General features: G+C 39.9%; 1 protein-coding gene across 1 annotated transcript in view; it reads right to left on the bottom strand.

Moving 5' to 3' along the window:
• Positions 1-20,607, bottom strand: part of LOC311062402 (uncharacterized protein) — a 700,443-nt gene that overhangs the window by 581,204 nt on the left and 98,632 nt on the right. Inside the window, exons 21-23 of the mRNA XM_084081416.1 lie at positions 8,899-9,012; positions 6,198-6,311; positions 690-803 (exon numbers count right to left, since the gene is read on the bottom strand). Of these exons, the coding sequence (XP_083937542.1) occupies positions 690-803; positions 6,198-6,311; positions 8,899-9,012 (342 nt within the window). The remainder of the gene's footprint in view (positions 1-689; positions 804-6,197; positions 6,312-8,898; positions 9,013-20,607) is intronic.

Genomic DNA, 20,607 nt, shown 5'->3' with positions numbered 1-20,607 from the left:
AACCTCTGTTTAACTCTACGGCCCGAGTTTTTGACGTTACTGCACATGCGTGGCCAAATGCGCCTGCATGCGTATATGACATTTAACATCATTGATATGTTCACACTGCATTGTGTTGATGTACAATAATAATCTCCACTCTGTCATGGAACTATATGGTATATTCAGACATTTTTCATTCATATATTATAAAGATATAAATTGTCTATTTTTTTTTACTGATTAAGACACTTCCATTTTTGTCCTCACTGGCAGGTGAGCCTGTAGGGTACAACAGCAGTAAAGAAAATAACTGGCTACTCTTATTCAATTGTGTTAATAAACTATGTACTTTAAACTCTAACTAGTTGTAATATTAGTTTTTTTTTTTCTTCAAATCCTGTATTGTCAACAAGATGGAGACATGAGAGTGATTTCTGACAGGCAGGAGAGACTGCTACCCCAACAAGATGACATAAAAGCATGGAAATTATAATATAATGATATTGACAAATATGAGATGTCAACTTTTTTTAAGGGCAAAGGTGATCTTTGAAGCCCTTTGAAACCTGTCATCTATCAAATTACTGCATGTTTCTTTTTTCTTTTTTTTTGTTAAGTACAACCAACGTAAAACAAGTTTATATTTAATTATTTCTATGTGGATTCTTTATTTTTTAGTCACAGTTCACAGATATCAGTGATCTTACTTTGTGTTTGAAGGTCCAGGTTCATTACTGAAGTTCAAAGGGAAATTCTTAGACTGATCACTCTTCATAGACACACAGCTGGGTGTTGGAGACTCTGGTCTGTGGTGAAGACTTCTGGAATCACACAAATGTTTATGAAATTATCATTACGGGGCCAGGCTTCCAGCATGGACCCGTTTTGTTATTCAGATTATTCCGTTTCTTCTGCCACTTTTGGCAGTTCTGGCTGAACCGTGCAGTCGCTTTTTATGAAACTCGGCCATATGATAGATGGTCATGAAAAACGATCAAGAAATAATTCTCACAATCTTTCGTCAAAAGGTGGCGCTATAGCACTCAATTGAAAAATGCCAACTTTGAACAGGTACAACTCATGCCCTGTTTCACCTACAGCCATGAAACTTCGATGCACACATGTGTCTCCTCATGCTGAACAACTTTCACACTCTGACTTTTGAACTCTGACCTTTAGATCTCCCACCATTTTGAATTATATGAAAAACAGTTAAAACATATCTCCTCCTGGGATTTTTGAGTAATCTGCACGAAACTTGTTACACATGAACTTTGGACCTATGCCAAAAAACGTTTGCAAAATATTTTCCATAAGTGAAAAAATGAAGCTTTAATGAGCCAATGAATATTGCAGTTTTATGACAATTATTCATCTGCCCCTAACACATACATGCAGACTTACCATTCTTTGAAACTTTGCAGAAATGTAAAGGGCCATTCCAAGTATCACTGAAACCAATCTTACTCCAATTGGTCAAACGGGGGCGCTATAGCAATTTTTTGAAAATGGAAACTTTAAACAGGCAAAAGTCATGCCTCGTTTGGCCGACAGCCATTAGACCTGCTTACACATGTGCCTTGACTAATGAGGAACACATCTATCACGTTGACCAGTAAGCACCGCCCTTAGATTGTCCGCAATCTTGAGCAGTTTGAAAAACACTTAAACCCAGGATTTTTCAGCTATTTGCGTGAAACTGTATCATCTGTGTGATCTCCTTTCACAGGTTCTTGTCTGTTGGTGGCTTCTCGCTTAAATGTGTGCCCCACAACCTGAAGGTCACCAGTTCAAGCCTCACTTGGTGCAGACTTCATCTAAGTTGCATTTCACACAACATGAGTATCAATGAATACATCTGCAATTGTTGAAGATAACATGAAATACTTAATTGAGTGTTTTTTACATACAGCTGATCTACAATCTCACAACTTTTCAGATAGCAATGAGAGTATGTTTTTTCAATGTATAACATACTTCATTGTGAAAATAGCCGATGTACAATCTGACAACTTTTAAAGGGTCTACACCATGAATTTTAACTTTTTCTTCATTTTTGTGTGTTTTTGGTCTCCCCCACCTCTCTTCTGTTCCAACAAATACCCGACTTCGAGCATGCAGGCTTTCATAGGCTATCTGTGGTTTTCATGTAAATTGGTCTGAAAACAGTCCGTCAGATTTGTTCCCCCACCCTACGTCACGTCTGGGAACAATTCCTCCCGTTTTTCAGTTCTAACCAAAAAAAAAAAAAAAAAAAAAAAAAAAAAATGTTTTTTTTTTCATTTTTTTTTTTTTTCATTTTTTCTTATTTTTTTTTTTTTACTTTTTCCACACAGAACCAGGACATGACATGCATACAAACTGGCTCAATAGCGCCCCGTGCCAAACAGGACAATGTGGTATTGCAGGTGAAAGTGCTTTATAAGCCAGAGAGAAGTTAGTTGGAATGAGTATATCTGAGGCTTGATTTAGGCTCAAACCTTTTGAAAAACGTTTGAGGGACATAAACAATACGATATCAAATATTATTATTATTTTTTAAATTCATGGTGTAGCTCCTTTAATGGTTTGTGAGCTTGTATATCGGCTACTTTCACTAGTTTTGCTTGTGAGGAGATGTACAATTTCTTCATTGGTAAATGGTTTGTGAACGAGTGATCTTAGTGTTAGTGAAACAGGGGCTTGGGTCATGACAGAAGGCAAGCGTTTGTCATCCTCAACAGACAACATCAGCCTGGACAAAGCTATAGCACTATAGGTAGTGTTGCAGCTACCTAAGAGTGCCTCACGACCGCAAGGTTGCTGGTTCAAGCCTCACTTGATGCACACTCATTTAAGTTGAATTGCAAAAAACATGATTCAATCTATTCCGTTTCCATGGCTCTCTCTCTCTTCAATCTATTCCGTTTCCATGTCTTTCTCTTCAATCTATTCCGTTTCCATGTATCTCTCTCTTCAATCTATTCCGTTTCTATCTTCAATCTATTCCGTTTCCATCTCTCTCTCTCTCTCTCTCTCTCTCTCTCTCTCTCTCTCTCTCTCTCTCTCTCTCTCTCTCTCTCTCTCTCTCTCTCTCTCTCTCTCTCTCTCTCTCTCTCTCTCTCTCTCTCTCTCTCTCTCTCTCTCTCTCTCTCTCTCTCTCTCTCTCTCTCTCTCTCTCTCTCTCTCTCTCTCTCTCTCGTAGATGGTCATGAAAAACGATCAAAAAATAAATCTCACAATCTTTCGTCAAAAGGTGGCGCTATAGCACTCAGTTGAAAATGCCAACTTTGAACAGGTACAACTCATGCCCTGTTTGACCTACAGCCATGAAACTTCGATGCACACATGCGTCTCTTCATGCTGAACAACTTTCACACTCTGACTTTTGACCTCTGACCTTTAGATCTCCCACCATTTTGAATTATATGAAAAACAGTTAAAACCTATCTCCTCCTGGGATTTTTGAGTAATCTGCACAAAACCTTTTACACATGAACTTTGGACCTATGCCAAAAAACGTTTGCAAAATATTTTCCATAAGTGAAAAAATGAAGCTTTAATGAGCCAATGAATATTGCAGTTTTATGACAATTATTCATCTGCCCCTAACACATACATGCAGACTTACCATTCTTTGAAACTTTGCAGAAATGTAAAGGGCCATTCCAAATATCACTGAAACCAATCTTACTCCAATTGGTCAAACGGGGGCGCTATAGCAATTTTTTGAAAATGGAAACTTTAAACAGGCAAAAGTCATGCCTCGTTTGGCCGACAGCCATTAGACCTGCTTACACATGTGCCTTGACTAATGAGGAACACATCTATCACGTTGACCAGTGAGCACCGCCCTTAGATTGTCCGCAATCTTGAGCAGTTTGAAAAACACTTAAACCCAGGATTTTTCAGCTATTTGCGTGAAACTGTATGATCAGTGTGATCTCTTTTTTCAGAGGTTTGTCTGTTGGTCCAATAGCGTCCCGCTTAAGTGTATGTCTCACAACCTCAAGGTCACAGGTTCAAGCCTCACTTGGTGCAGACTTCATCTAAGTTGCATTTCACACAACATGACTATCAATGAATACATTTGCAATTGCTAAAGATAACATGAAATACTTAATTGAGTGTTACATACTTCATTGTGAAAATAGCTGATCTACAATCTCACAACTTTTCAGATAGCAATGAGAGTATGTTTTTTCAATGTATAACATACTTCATTGTGAAAATAGCCGATGTACAATCTGACAACTTTTAATGGTTTGTGAGCTTGTAGATCGGCTACTTTCACTAGTTTTGGTTCTGAGGAGATGTACAATTTCTTCATTGGTAAATGGTTTGTGAACGAGTGATCTTTGTGTTAGTGAAACAGGGGCTTGGGTCATGACAGAAGGCAAGAGTTTGTGATCCTCAACAGACAATATCAGCCTGGACAAAGCTATAGCACTATAGGTAGTGTTGCAGCTACCTAAGAGTGCCTCACGATCGCAAGGTTGCCGGTTCATGAAAAAAAAAACATGACTCAATCTATTCCGTTTCCATGGCTCTCTCTTTTTCTTCAATCTATTCCGTTTCTATCTTCAATCTATTCCGTTTCCATGTCTCTGTCTCTTCAATCTATTCCGTTTCCATCTCTCTCTCTCTCTCTCTCTCTCTCTCTCTCTCTCTCTCTCTCTCTCTCTCTCTCTCTCTCTCTCTCTCTCTCTCTCTCTCTCTCTCTCTCTCTCTCTCTCTCTCTCTCTCTCTCTCTCTCTCTCTCTCTCTCTCTCTCTCTCTCTCTCTCTCTCTCTCTCTCTCTCTCTCTCTCTCTCTCTCTCTCTCTCTCTCGTGTCAATTAAATGAAATTTGTCCCTGAGCAAGACTCTTAACCCCTAATTGCTCACAGGCCCTCATTGGAAACAAGACCGCAAGGACTTTCATGAACTGACCTGTTAAAGGAATTATCATTTCTCTTTCTCTCTCCTGGCCCCGTATTATCGCTGCTTGCAGCTATATTTTCACTTGAAATACAGTTTGCTGCTCAGACATTCCTAGTAATAATTTACAGTGTGGCTGCAGAAAATGGTTAAAGCAGACTTTTGAAATACTGAAATACCTCTTGATGTTAAAGTGAAACTCATGAACAGCATTAAAGTTGGGTCACAGATGACAATCCTTCATGTATTTATTTCCTGCAAATATCTGGGTTACACCAACTTTAGTCTTGTAGAACATTTTTTACTCCTAATGGAGTATTGTAAATATAGCTATTTCCATTTAGCCAAATGAACCAGACATTATCACACTCATGTGCACAAGCAGTCAGTATGTACAAAGTGACTTCACCATTAAACACCAATTTGTGATTATTGAGGTTTTAGTTCAGAAACTACACACACTGCAACTGAAATGAAGTGAAAGCCAACTGACTGACAGACTGTATTTTTTAAATTTTAATCACTTTTTTCTCCCCAATTTAGTCATTATGCCAATTATTTCTTCTCCACACAGTGTTTGTTGTCACTGCTGTTGTATACTACCAACCCCACCTAGGGTATGGGCACTGATGACACGGAGGAGAGAACACGCCCCCAGCGCCCACAGCAGAACCAGGACCCTCTAGCTGTGAGGCGACAGCGCTACCGATTGCGCCACCCTGCCCACATGGGTGGGGAGCAGTGTTGATTTCGTTAACGAAAACTATGATGAAATATGTTCGTCAACACTTATTTTTCAAAGGACGAAAACTAGACCAGACGAGACAAAAACCCACGTGAATAAACAATAACTGGGACTAAATCATTATGCAATTCTGTTGATGAATAAAGATGAGACAAAAATGGAGTCAACAAAATAAAGACTGGGCTAAAATCTGTCTTCATTTTAGTAAACGAAAAAAGACGAGACGAAATATTTTATATTATTATTATATTCTTGTCATGTTTCCTGTGATGCGCAGCGCTCCGTTTACAAACATCTGCTGCTTTGCGGGCAGCGGCGTGTACACACGCACGCATGCACGCGCACGTGCACACGCACACGCACACGCGCACACACGCACACAGAACTGGACATTGGTTCTATAACCAGGTCTTTAGTGTTGGGCTGTACTGGGATCAGTGTGGTAAAATCAAAACGTCAAGTTGTCATGGAATAAAAGTAGACTAAAAGAGTTATCATTGACCAAAACTAAACCATTTTTGCTGACTAAAACTAAGCAAAATACTTAATTTTCGTTGGACTAACTAACTTACTTTGTGTTTGAAGGTCCAGGTTCATTACTGAAGTTCACATGGAAATCCTTAGACCGGTCACTCTTCATTGATAAACAGCTGGGTGTTGGAGACTCTGGTCTGTGGTGAAGACTTCTGGAATCATACATGTTTATGACATTATTATTTGAGTTGATATATTACTAGTAATATTCATTGTGTGGCTACAGAAAAGGGTATTCTGTACAGTATATATGTCCTAGCTGCCGTAGTCCCCTCATAAGTATATTTTTGAAATACTTATACTTTTGATATACTACTCACGAATAGCATCAAAGTTGGATCATATTTTACAATCTTATTTATGTATTCCCTGCAACATTCTTAGTTACACCAACTTTGTTCTTGTAGAAAAATATTGCTATTTTACATTTGGCCAAATGAAACAAACATAATCAAATGTTTCTACAATTATAATTTAAATTAAAAACAATGTGTTGCCGATAGTACTAGTAATCATTGTTTACACTGTGGCTTCAGAACAGGCTTTCTGTCTCCTCAAAAGTAGACCAATCACAGCTCATGATGCTACATGCAAGACATCAGGAAACAGAACCATCTTAGATCATGAAAGCCTTAAAGTAATGCTAGGTAACTTTTTCAATAAAACTAAAATTAAATTGTATATCTTTTGTGAGTGGCAAAAGTTTCACAACACCCACTCCATGAATTTAACCCCCGAAAGCCTTTTATTTATATATTTTCTATTGAACGGTGTCGGGGGGGGGGGGGGGGGGGGACTTTCCCGCGAAAATGACGTCATGTAGCCGGAAAACGGAAGCGGAAATGCACTGGTTTCCTGTTTGGCCAGGAACTACCGCACCGGTTTCCTGTTTACCCAGGAACTACCGCACCGGTTTCCTGGGTAGCACTTTGAGATTTTTTACAATTCGGATAAATAAAATCCATTATTATTATTATTACCCTTATTATTATTAGAACCTAGCATCAGGCTAAGGTTTAAACTCTAAACAATATACTATCAAAAATATATAGCCGTTATATTATTTAGCTGTTTGCATATCGATATAGTAGATTGTTGAAAATTCAAAGCGATTTTTTGATGCAGTTACTATATCGTTACACCTCTACAAAATAATAATCTGTAAATGCGAACTATAGGATATCAGTAAACAACCAAGCATTTGTTTAAATAACATGCTATCAAAATAACAACCACCAGGAGCAACTTGTTGGTAGACCTTAGTGCTCTGTCTGGGGCATAAAGCTCCAAAAGTTCAGAAAGGTATAAAGGGAGGATATACATACTAGTCCAGGGGCCAAGCCATATTTTGGTACCACCTAAGGTGACCGTAAAGTTTTTGTATTTTTGTCTTCCTACATTAGGGTGACCACCTTCAAACAGACCCATTGAGGGACAGACGTACCCGTTCCGCGGGACATCGCGGGACTGCACGCGCGTGCATGAGGACCTCCCGAATTTTTTTTGCACGGTTCTGGCCGGATTGGGTTCGTTTTTGGTTTCTTTATTTCGGTTTTAGGGTTAAGATTAGGGTTAGGTTAGGGTTATGTTATTTAATTCTTATTTTTGCCTGATTTTACCGATTTATTATCGAAAACAAAATCGTTTTTTGTTTTTTTTCATATCTTTGATTTTCGGGACATTGCTCTGCTTGTGCGGGACGCGGGAGAGAGGGTCCAATTTCGGGACTGTCCCGCGAATTTCGGGACGGGTGGTCACCCTATCCTTCATGTCTCTAGTTTATATTTTGGTATGATAACCCTTCCAATCTTGTAGCTTAATGGCAGTTATCACTATCTACCGGCTAATGTATCCGGTAGGAGACACAAAGTAGAATCTTTGTGTCTCCTACACCCGGGCATCAAATTATTGCGACAAAAAACAAAATATATCCATGTATTCAAGGCTTCATGGGGTGTGCAATTGATAGAAAATAAATCATTTTTTGGGTGAACTCTTCTTTAAGTTTCCCAGGGGGACTCTCTACCCATTCAGCTATGACCACCCTAGACCGAAGGAGGGTAAACTTTTACAAGCTTATGGAAAGCAGTCTTTTTGCAAACACCAAAAATCTCAGATGTTATCAATTAATGAGTTATACATGAGTTAATGTGAAGTGGAGTCCTCCGAGCGCTAGCCGAATTTGGCTAATAATTAGCTTGTTTGACGTTACTAAACACACTGTTTTTAGCCAAACCCAGTAATGTCCGCTCTCGGTTAGTTATCAACGCAAGTCGCGTTATTACTCCCGTAATTTTCATGTATTGTACATCCCAAAATAGAATTTATTAACCATGTTATGGTGCTGTAATGACTTTATGTTTTCGCAACATAATAATGTGTATTTTTCACGGGGCTTGGAAAGGAGGATCGCTTCCGCATTTTCTTCTTCGGTGGTCTAAACAATGACACGGTTGCCAGATTTTTGAGAGAGAAATAAGCAACCAGGTCAATGAAAACGAGCCCAAAGATTTAAGTGACTATTAGACTATATGCATCGGCTATTTGGAAATAGACGATCTACAAGCTCACAACAAAATAATAACAAATAAAGAGCAAATACCAATATTTTTTTATTTTATTTTTTTGCAATATCTTAGCCTTAATAACCATTAATTAACAAAATAATGACGTTGGCCAAATGATTGCATAACTATGTTATTCTACTGTTGTGTATATTATATAGGAGGATTTACATACTTTGTGTCTGGAGGTCCAGGTTCATTACTGAAGTTACCAACCAATCCTTTAGACCTGTCACTCTTCAAAGACATACAGCTGGGTGTTGGAGACTCTGGTCTGTGGTGAAGACTTCTGGAATCATAAAAAAAATATATTAGTAACAATAAACAGTAATGTTTGACAATAAATACAGTGCAAGTGTTGTCTATATTGTATAGGAGGATTCACATACTTTGTGTGTGGAGGTCCAGGTTCATTACTGAAGTTACCAACCAATCCTTTAGACCTGTCACTCTTCATAGACACACAGCTGGGTGTTGGAGACTCTGGTCTGTGGTGAAGACTTCTGGAATCATAAAGAATATATTATATAGTATAGGAGGATTGACATACTTTGTGTGTGGAGGTCCAGGTTAATTGCTTCTGGACGCTCTAAGCCCAGAGAGCGAGCACATGTTTGTCTTTTGCATCACAAACTGTGAAAGAGCCCGTCATTGTGTGAGCAGATGTTGAATTTGTGTCGGCCACGACCGGCTTGTTGGGGGAGGAACAGCTGTGTGTGAATTGGAAATTGTGAACAAGATGGAACTGATACAATTACCCACCTGCTGTCAGAGAAAGAATAGACACCTGTCAGTTGTCACAAATAGTGTGCGTGCGTGCGTTGTGTGTTGGTAATTTGTATATTCAATTCCAAATTTCGATTAGCCATGATTGCCTTCCAAAGTTTGCGGGAGTGGCCTATTTTACTAAATAATTCCCAAAATCGTGAATGCAGCATGATCTAGCATCACCACTAACACCACATTGTGATTTGTACAACTTCATTCACAAACTGCGCACATAGTAACTTACAATATGTGGATAAACATTGGACAGGGATGATATAACATTATTAGATCATATGTAACTTAGCATATGAGATCACGTCGTTATGTTATAGTGTTGTGTATATCGTATAGGAGAATTGCCATACTTTGTGTCCGCGCGTGCGGACACACACACACACACACACACACACACACACACACACACACACACACACACACACGATAAACCTTGACCAGGGAGGATATAACGTTAATAGATCCTATGTCTACTTCTTGAATTTGCGTTGAGATCCACAGGGGGCATTCTGTTCCTTCAGTCTTGAACCAGAGCAAATGTCAGGCATGATTATCCTCTAGTGAGAGCGGTTCAAAGATCCAATCTTACATCTCCCAGTTTGCTCTCAGTCATTCAAGGCCGGCAAGACAATTTAGGATAGGAAATTTGCTCTTTTCATTGTTATATTCAATTTTACTTCTAAAAGGGTAACATCTTTTAGTTTCCTCTCACAACATTGCAGCAACAAGAAAACCGAATAAAATAGCAATAAAATAATACAAACCATAACATTTGACTAAATATACAGTACAATAACTAAGTATAGTACTAAGTAACTATATATATTTTACATAGCTTGTTGCACATGCACACGCGCAGCCAGTTTGTGTAATGCAGCATCACCATTGAACACCACTCTGTGATTTGTACCACTTCATTCACAAACTGCACACATAGTAACTTAGGATCAACATTATTGGATGTATGTCTTGTTTTTGTAATTCATGTAACTTAGCATGAGATCACGTTGTTGTGTTAGTGTTATATATTGTATAGGAGGATTGACTTACTCTGTGTGTGGAAGTCCAGGTTCATTACTGAAGTCAGGAGGTTCATCTTTAGACCAGTCACTCTTCATCAACACAGATGGAGGCTCTGGTCTGTGGATGAGCTGTTTGTCAGTTCCCTCCTCCTCTCTCTCCTCACCATGACTCATCTTTGGTCTTTATTAAACCTGTCAAGATTACAGTGAAAATAGACCAGAAAACAGTAAATGTTTGCTTCATATACACAATGTGCATGCGCGCGCGCGCGCACACACACACACACACACACACACACACACACACACACACACACACACACACACACACACACACACGTAATTATCTTCTCTCCTTAATAAAATCAACTGAGGAGAAGGAATGCCTGGACTCTTTAATTCTCCTTAAACAAGGGCAAATAGCCCCACAGATTAATGCATTTTACCACACACACACACACACACACACACACACACACACACACACACACACACACACACACACACACACACACACACACACACACACACACACACACACACACACACGCACACACACACACACACACACACAGCTATACAAGGAAGTGCAGAGAATGATAGAGGGGCAAGGGCTAACACTTCTAAAAGGGTACTTTTTTGGCAAAAATAGCCAATCTACAAGCTCATAACGCGTCGCAGTACGATGCGTTGTGAGCTTGTGAATCGGCTATTTTCGGTGTGCAACACACCACTCTCAACTAAGTATAATCAAGTATTTTTCTTGAGATGCGGTGCACAGCATTGATTTCTACACTGAGATCAATGGGCTCTATGCACAGCAGCCATATTAAAAAGAAATTGGGCCTCTTCCTTACTTCCTTCACAGGTGTTACCGATGATTCTAATGAAGGTTATGTTCCATTTAGTGTAGCACTGTGGTCCTCAAACGTTTTAATTTTAAGGACCCCCATAACTCAGTGTGTGACAGTGTACAAATGGAACCAAATGGATTTGGTTCCATGCATTTAACATTTCTTTCACCATAGTAAAAGCTACATTCATGGTCTGGAGAGAGAGGAAAGTTTTTACAGACAGACACGTGCACACTCTAATGTCTGTGTGCACGTGCCAGCACAGCTACATACACAGTCACGTGCACAGACTGTGCACTATGCTTTACTCTCCGACTGTTCCTACACCACACCTACTGCTAATATACATGATGTTCCTCTGGTTTCCTGTCAATCAGCAGGTGATCCCCCCCCCCCCCACACACACACACGTCTTACTGTATTTGTACATATTTCTTATTTTTGAGCGCAGTGTAGCCGCGAAGTGGGTTTGGGACCGTCGTGAAAATGTGTCTTTCGCTGTACTGTGATTGGCTGACTCTATTCACACCCTTTGCTCGGTACTGTGATTGGCAAGCGAGACGCATGGTGAACGCACTTTTTTTTTTTTTTTTTATAATTTTTATCCCACGATTTTGTAACCCATATTTATTCACCCAGTGCCAATTGCCTATGTAATCCTGGGCGTTACTCTCCCTCTGCCAGCCTAGGGAGAGCCCAAGCTGAAGCTCATGCCTCCTTCAATGCATGAGGAGCAAGCAGGCCGCTTCTTATCACCCGACAGGGGGGAGGTTCCCTGGTTAGACGTAGCGCGTGGAAGGAACACGTTATTCCAACCAGTTCCTTTCCCCTCCCCTCCAAAAATATTTTTTTTTTGTGAGCTTCCATCACTTTGATGACCACTGTTGTTTCTAAATAACACCGCTCACTTCACACTGGGTGTGATTTTTCTTTTCTAAACTGTTTATATGAGGTTCTGCATAGTAGTGTATATCTATCTATCAATTTATATGTCACTATGAATTGAGTACGAAAGGACCCCAATTGAAACAAGCCATTGCCTTTCTTTCTCTTTTTTAATTGAGTTGACCTTGCATTTAAACTGTACTTTAACAACTCATTCCCTGCCTAGGCCGTGAAAAACATACTTTTTTCCAATTACCATACCTACCTAGGACGTAAAAAACGTAATTTTGAAAAATATTTTTTTTTAAACAAGATCTCACGTTCCTTCATCTCTCGCAGTGACACATTTCATTGTAGCACACCCGGATTTTAGGCTGTTTAGGTCCCGCCCTAAAACGGTATTTTCTTGGCTTTGCATTTCTCCGCCATGGAATGCTGTTTAGCGACGCTGTTTTGAAACTGCTACTACTGCAAAATGGAATGTCGCCAATTGAAAATTTCTTCTCTGGGCCACTCACACAACTACCCTGTGTGTCTACAAACAGTTGAACACGCGATCAGAAGGGATTTAGCGAGGTCTGTGGCGAGGTGGAGAAAGTAAGAGAGATTTCCGTTTACAAAGCGAAACATGGTGTTGAATTTGAATTTTTGATTTTTTTAAAGTTGAATTTTTTAAAGTTATAAAAAACACGAGCTGAGGATGCTCTGTTCTTCTTTGTAAACAACGTCATTCCACCCACCTCCGCTACCATGGGACTGTTGTACCAGGAACACCAAGAAGATTACTTTTTCCTCTACATTGCCTACATTGATGAGAGCGTGTACGGGGACAGCCAAAGGGAAATCTGATCTTGTCATCACCCTCCCCTCACCCATTCACCCCCACAACCTCTACCATTAATTGAAATATTAAAATCCGGCTCAGCAGCCTAGAGTTCCTAGACAGAGTAAATGTCAAATGCACTTTCACCAATAGCCTCCCCCCCTCTTTTATTTGCATCTTTATTATTCTTATGCAGTCTGAATTGTATTTTCCTCCAGTTTTCTTTTCTTTAAGGTCTTTCGTTGAGGGTTAAGTGGCCAGTTTTTGTTTTGTGTATGTGTAGTGTATTGATCTTGCTGAAAAGAAAAGGAAAAAACGAGATGACACCTTGAAATCTGTGTTAGAATTAGACCATTGTACTTAGGGTACAAAGGTAAGGGATGAAAGATATAGTATGTGAATGTAATTTTGGATTTTTTTTTTGCCACCCCCTGCCAGAAATAACCCTGGCAGGGGGTGTGCTTTTTTTCTGCAAACTTCTAAATAAAGTATTCAATCAAAATGTGGTCCTGGTCTCTAGTCCTGAACACTCACACTAATGCTGCTTTTTATTGTATTCATCTAACCAGCAATGAACAGGAATACCAGGTCAATGCAGTTAACTAACTGCTATGATTGTTTAAACACGCACGCACGCACGCACGCACACACACACACACACACACACACACACACACACACACACACACAGTTCCAATGCCACTTTCTCCTTACTGGTATACCATGCACCTCCTTATGAAGTAAAATAATGACACAAGCACTCCAAAAACAGCGTTAGCTTGTTAATTTAAACACTGCTCAACAACACTACTGCTCTAACAGCAGCATGTAGGCTACCGTTAGCTTGTTAGCTTAAACACTGTTCAACAACACTACTGTTCTGACAGCAGCATGCAGGCTACCATTAGCTTGTTAGCTTAAAAACTGTTCAACAACACTACTGCTCTGACAGCAGCTTGTAGGCTACTGTTAGCTTGGTGGCTTAAAAACTGTTCAACAACACTACTGCTCTGAGGCTGTATTTCAACTGGAAGGGTTCCAACACTGGGACATTGATGGTCCTATTTTGCGTGTCTTAAGTACCAGGTCTATGACTTAACTGAACACATGGAGGCGTGGCCAATGCTGTTTGGCCACTAAAATAGTGATACAATATTGGCCACGACTCCAGGTTTTAAGTTAAGTCATAATACCTGGTACTTAATACGTGCAAAATAGGAACATGTCATATTTAATGAAACATCTGTGATATATACTTGAAAGCAGAGTCATGCACCATGTCCACTATGTACATGAAGCTCTATTTGGACTCAACTGCACAATGGTGTCACTCAAGAGTCACAGACAGACAGACAGACAGACAGACAGACAGACAGACAGACAGAAAGACTTACATACAGACAGACAGGAATTGAAAGCAGCAAGGACTCTGTGCTCACATCACATGATTTACAGTAAACTGCTGTGGAGACTCATAACTTATTCCTTATCATTATATTATTATTATTATTATTAGTGTGGTTGCCCTAACAGGGCAACCAGACTATAGTACTCTATACACTTTCTTCCACTTCAAGATAAACAATATTTCGAACCGCATCTCCTCCCACAGTTTTTATCCCCTAATGTTGTGCCATATATCAAAATGACCATCTAAATCGGGAATCGTGCGCTTGTATTTTGCTAAGAGATTGGTTAAATAGTTTAATTGATATTGATTTATTAGTGCATTAAATTCACCCATCCACTTTAATGGAAAAGTGAAAAAACTCAAATTCAAGTATTTTTTTCTCAGAAACCGTAAGAGCTAGAGTTACCAGATTTGGAGGGAAAATTCATAATATTGTCCGAAATTAATGAAAAAAATATCACACCATTCGGCCTCATGGTGGCGCTATAACAGCCCCCTTTACGTTTTGGCCTGTAACTCTTGAACCGTAGGTCCGAAAATCAAAATTTCTTTTCACCTGGATTCCTTGGGTCACTACGCATCTCCCCATATAGGCCACGCCCATTTGCGTCAGGATAGATTTTTTGATATTGATTTATTTCTGCATTAAATTTCCCCATCCACTTTAATGGGAATTGCAAAAACTCCCATTCAAGTATTTTTTTCTCGGAAACCGTAAGGGCTACAGTTACAAAACTTGGAGGGGAGGTTAATAGTTTTTTGAAAAATTATTAAGAAAATAATCACACCAGTCGGCCACATGGTGGCGCTATAACAGCCCCCTTTACCTTTTGGCCTATAACTCTTGAACCGTAGGTCGTAAAATCAAAATTTCTTTTTCCCTGGATTCCTTGGGTCACGACGCATCTTCCCATATAGGCCACGCCCATTTGCGTCAGGATAGATTTTCCGCCATTTTGAATTTTCTTCAAAACACACTTTTTGCTCCTTTTCCTTACATTTTTTTCCAAATCTCACACAAATCGGTACACGTGATCTATGGACCCATGCGATAAACCTATCCAAGCGGAATTTTGATAGTCCGTACCGTCCGTCCGTAAATGGCTTCCAAAGTTAGCGGGAGGGGCCCGTTTGACCAAAAATGCCATAAATCACGAACGAAACGTCCGGTCAATCCCAAATTTGAATCACATGTCGAGGGTGGTATACTAAACCAATCCCCAAAAGCATTTCTACTTTGATCCATAGGGGGCGCCACGAATGCTCGAAATGTAACCGTTTGATGCAAAAACATGATTTTTGGGGGATCAATCCTCTAAAAATGAAACGCAGGCGATCTCAGGAGTGACGTGACGATGTAATTGGCGCAGTCTCCGACGGTATTCCTCCCGGCGTATTACTGGAGTCCCGACCGCGTCGGCGCAACCACACTCTGCAATTTCCCCGGAATTGCGACGCGTCTAGTTATTATTATTACCCTTATTAATTTAACTCTTTTCACGAGGCTCTCTATGCTCTCAGGTTCATCTTAAAACCCATTCAGACCTGAAGCTGATTCTACAAACAGTTTTGTGAAAAACGTATGTTTCTACAGTACATCAGTGCTGCTCAAACCTTGTCATGTCAACAACCCCCAAAATGTATTTGGCCACAGACCCCCATCTCAAAATATGTTGTTCCAGGGACCCCCCAGAAGTAAAAATGTGAGTTGAAAATGTTTGCTTTGAAAATATATAAATTCAAACATTTGCACATATGTTCATAATTTTTCAAAAATAGCAGATCTACACGCTCATATGAGCTATGAGCTTGTAGATCTGCTTTTTATGAAAAATCCCGACACACACACTGGTGTATCATCATAGCTAAAATGTCAAGGAGACCAAACGTCTTGAGTAATGTAAGTAACAGTGGAAATCATGTCCGGACGGTTAGGAGAAACACCTTACTGTGTCTGCAGCACCCAGCACCCAGCACCCAGCACCCAGCACCCAGCACCCCGCTGAGGAAGAGAACATTTACAGCAGCACCCCATCACCCCCCGTTATCACCCCCCACCAAGCCTGGGGGGGCAAACATTTTCAGCCCCAAGCGCACCAGGAAACCACAAACGGTTAATTCGGCCTTTAACAGGATCTGTCTGATACATGTTGGTGTTGATATGATGTGTGAGAGAGAGAGAGAGAGAGAGAGAGAGAGAGAGAGAGAGATACACTTACCCTATATTAATCTTTAAAGGAGCTACACCATGAATTTAAAAAATAATAATAATATTTGATATCATATTGTTTATGTCCCTCAAACGTTTTTTCAAAAGGTTTGAACCTAAATCAAGCCTCAGATATACTCATTCCAACTAACTTCTCTCTGGCTTATAAAGCACTTTCACCTGCAATACCACATTGTCCTGTTTGGCACGGGGCGCTATTGAGCCAGTTTGTATGCATGTTATGTCCTGGTTCTGTGTGGAAAAAGTAAAAAAAAAAAAAAAGAAAAAAAAAAAAAATGATTTTTTTTTTTTTATTTATTTATTTTTTTTGATTTTTTTTTTTTGGTTAGAACTGAAAAACGGGAGGAATTGTTCCCAGACGTGACGTAGGGTGGGGGAACAAATCTGACGGACTGTTTTCAGACCAATTTACATAAAAACCACAGATAGCCTATGAAAGCCTGCATGCTCGAAGTCGGGTATTTGTTGGAACAGAAGAGAGGTGGGGGAGACCAAAAACACACAAAAATGAAGAAAAAGTTAAAATTCATGGTGTAGACCCTTTAAGGTTTAACGTGAAGTCACAAATCACACACACACACGCACGCACGCACGCACGCACGCACGCACGCACGCACGCACGCACGCACGCACGCACGCACGCACGCACGCACACACACACACACACACACACACACACACACACACACACACACACACACACACACACACACACACACACTCTAATACTTGTTTGTGATAACATACAAAGCAAAATCACACTAATGTGAGGTGGATGGAAAATAAATGAACAAAGCTGTAAAAAGTTATCAGATTAAATCCCTTATGGATTAGAAGAACTGGATGAGACGTGGGAAATGGCAGCCTATTCATTTCAATGAAATGTGCTTGCCTTCATATTGTAGATCTATTTCCTTTCAATGTGCATCAGATTGATGCATTTATCTTTATATTGTGCTACAGTCTCACAAAAGCCAGACTGAAACAGTAAAAGGGCAGAGAATCATGTCATTAGCTTATATCAATACAAAGGCAGGTGATAAAGTCACTGAATATAAACTATAGTGAATGCAGGAATCTTTGCTCTTGTTCTATGTTTCCTAAAGATGGATATAACAGCAGTACTGGTGCTTCAGAGCCCAGTGCACAGAGCTACTGGCAGCTACAGAGACAACTGTCTGCAGTAAAAACTCATTGTTAGAAGATCCATTTATTTGCATATTACATATATAAGATTTCATTATTAACCCATTAAGACCGGGAACGCATCTCTGTCATTTTAGATTTCTTTGGCTATTCAAAAATAGCAGATATACAAGCTCTTAGCGCGGCAACGAGTGCCATGCTATGAGCTTGTAGATCTGCTTTTTTTTTTTTTTAATCTTGGAACATTTGTGAAAATCTTTGAATATATATACATTTTTAACTCAAATCTTTGCTTTTGCATGGGGGTCCCTGGGACAAAATATTTTGAGATAGAGGTTCGCGGCCAAATAGTCTACATATCATTGTGGGGTCCTTGACATGAAGAAGTTTGAGAACAACTGATATTATAGCAACATAAGTTGAAAAAAAGAAAAACTGTTGGGATTTAGACATTTGTAGAATCCCCCAGAAGCAAAGATTTGAGTAAAACATGTTCACTTTAAAAAAACATATATATTCAAAGATTTGCACACATTTTCACGGTTTTAAAATAAAATAGCACACACACACACACACACACACCCACACCCACACCCACACACACACACACACACGACTTACTGTCAGCTGTGGAGGTGACTGCTTTACACTTGTAAAAACTGTGATGTGATTCTAATTACAACGAGTTACTTCTAACAACTTTTTTAAAACTAGACCATACCCGGTCGGCGCAGCGCATCCGTGGGGGGATATGCGCACATGATCTGGCAACCCGGGAGGCAATTCGTCCCATATTTGGGCAACCCCGTAACCCTGGCGACAGTGTTTGACACAAAAACGCTAATAAGAAGCTGAGATTTGATGAAATTGAAAAAGGGGCTTCACAGTTAAGTTCAGATGGTAATGGTCAATGGCTGTGTGCAAAATCAGAGCAACTGCCCATCTTTCGCCGCAGGCTGAAAACCCACCTCTTCAGGCAACACTATCCTTCCTCTTTGCCTGGCCTACTTGTTGTTAACTAGTTGTGCGAACTCTTGTTTTATTTTTGTATTGTTTTATTGGATCTTGTTTAGTCGATACACTTATTTGTTTTAGCTCGCGCCCATTTGATTTTGCCATTTTTGTCTCATCTGTTTAAGAAAGTAGGTAGCTGATATATTGCACTTTTACCTTAGCGCTAGGTATACTCTTGGTTGCTTGTTTTTGCAGGAAATGTACTTAAAGCTTCTGGTGATTAGTAGTTTTCGTTCCCTACCTATGTTGAATACACTTATTGTAAGTCGCTTTGGATAAAAGCGTCTGCTAAATGACTGTAATGTAATGTAATGTAATGCAATTGGTCCAGCCACTGAGGAGAACCGGGTAGCTTCACCTACTCACTCACTCACTCACTCACCACTACAGACGGACAGAGGTTACTAGAATTATAGTAGGATAGCAGATCCACAAGCTCACAAGGCATCATATTGTGACTCGTTGTGAGCTTGTAGATCTGCTATTTTTTAAAATAATGTTGACTGTCTTCTCCCACTGGCACAACTTCTGAGTGATGCCAACCACTCCTACATTTAACCGTGTGTTTGTGTGTCCGTTCGAGCACGGCCTCAACAGCTGCAGCTGATTGCAACACAAACATGCAACCAGTTACACTAATTCAACACAAACACGAGGAAGTGGAACACATGCGCCACTTAAAGACATGCACAGTTGCACACACACACACTGGCTTCACGCACGCACACACACACACACACACACGCGTTTGCACGCACGCAGACAGACGAGTTCAAGCCTGATCTTTCTATCACTGTCTCCGTCTATATTCCAGGCAGAACTAAACAGTGATTTGAAGACATACTTCCTATATCAACAGTACAGGTTGTGTTTATAATACTTTATCATTCAGATTCAGACAAACTTTTACATATTATATACCAAGTGGTTCTAGTATAATGTATAAAACACTTCAACAACATTAACCCCTTCACCCCTCTATTCTTAGTAAAACACACCTGGCTCTGTACTTTTTTCCCTCTACACCAAATCTCTTTGCCAAAAATAGCCGATCTACAAGCTCACAATGCGTCCCAACGCCACACGTTCCCCCCAGAATAGGGTGTGTGGTGTTCAAGTGGTTAACACTCTTAACACCAGACTAGAGAGATTATTGCTACAGTGTATTGTTTAAAATCTCTTAACCTGCAATAATCTTCACGTCACACTATAGTCAAATAATCATATTTGAACTGGGGACCCCCCACCCTGACAATCACTTGGAATTGTAGGTATTCAATTTAGTTTGACTCTGTTCCACAGATAAATATCGTGAAAATAGCAGATCTACAAGCTCACAACGACTCGCACTGTGAGGCGTTGTGAGCTTGTAGATCTGCTATGTTCACAACGTTTGCCAATGTTTGCCTCTTTCTTACGGAATATACAAATATACGAATCGGAATATTTGATAATTTGGCCAAATTCGTATTAAAAAGTCATTAGATTGTCACTTTATAAATGTGCAGATACCCTGTTTACACTTATACTGTATGTTGGTTTGTTTACTGTTGAGAGAGAAAACAATGTTACACATTAAGCTACTCAACTGGGGACCCCCAACATAATGTGGGCCCATAGGTTAGGAAACCACTGATCTAACCTACAGGCGATGTACTCTCACAGCAACATGAGCCAAAGCAGCATGTCACACAGTAGAATGACAGAGAGGAGTGA

This window comes from Gymnoscopelus microlampas (genome assembly GCF_963454915.1).
Source record: "Gymnoscopelus microlampas genome assembly, chromosome: 15".
NCBI lineage: Eukaryota > Metazoa > Chordata > Actinopteri > Myctophiformes > Myctophidae > Gymnoscopelus > Gymnoscopelus microlampas.
The sequence above is the reverse complement of the archived record's forward strand: the minus strand, read 5'-3'. Positions and strand labels throughout refer to the sequence as shown.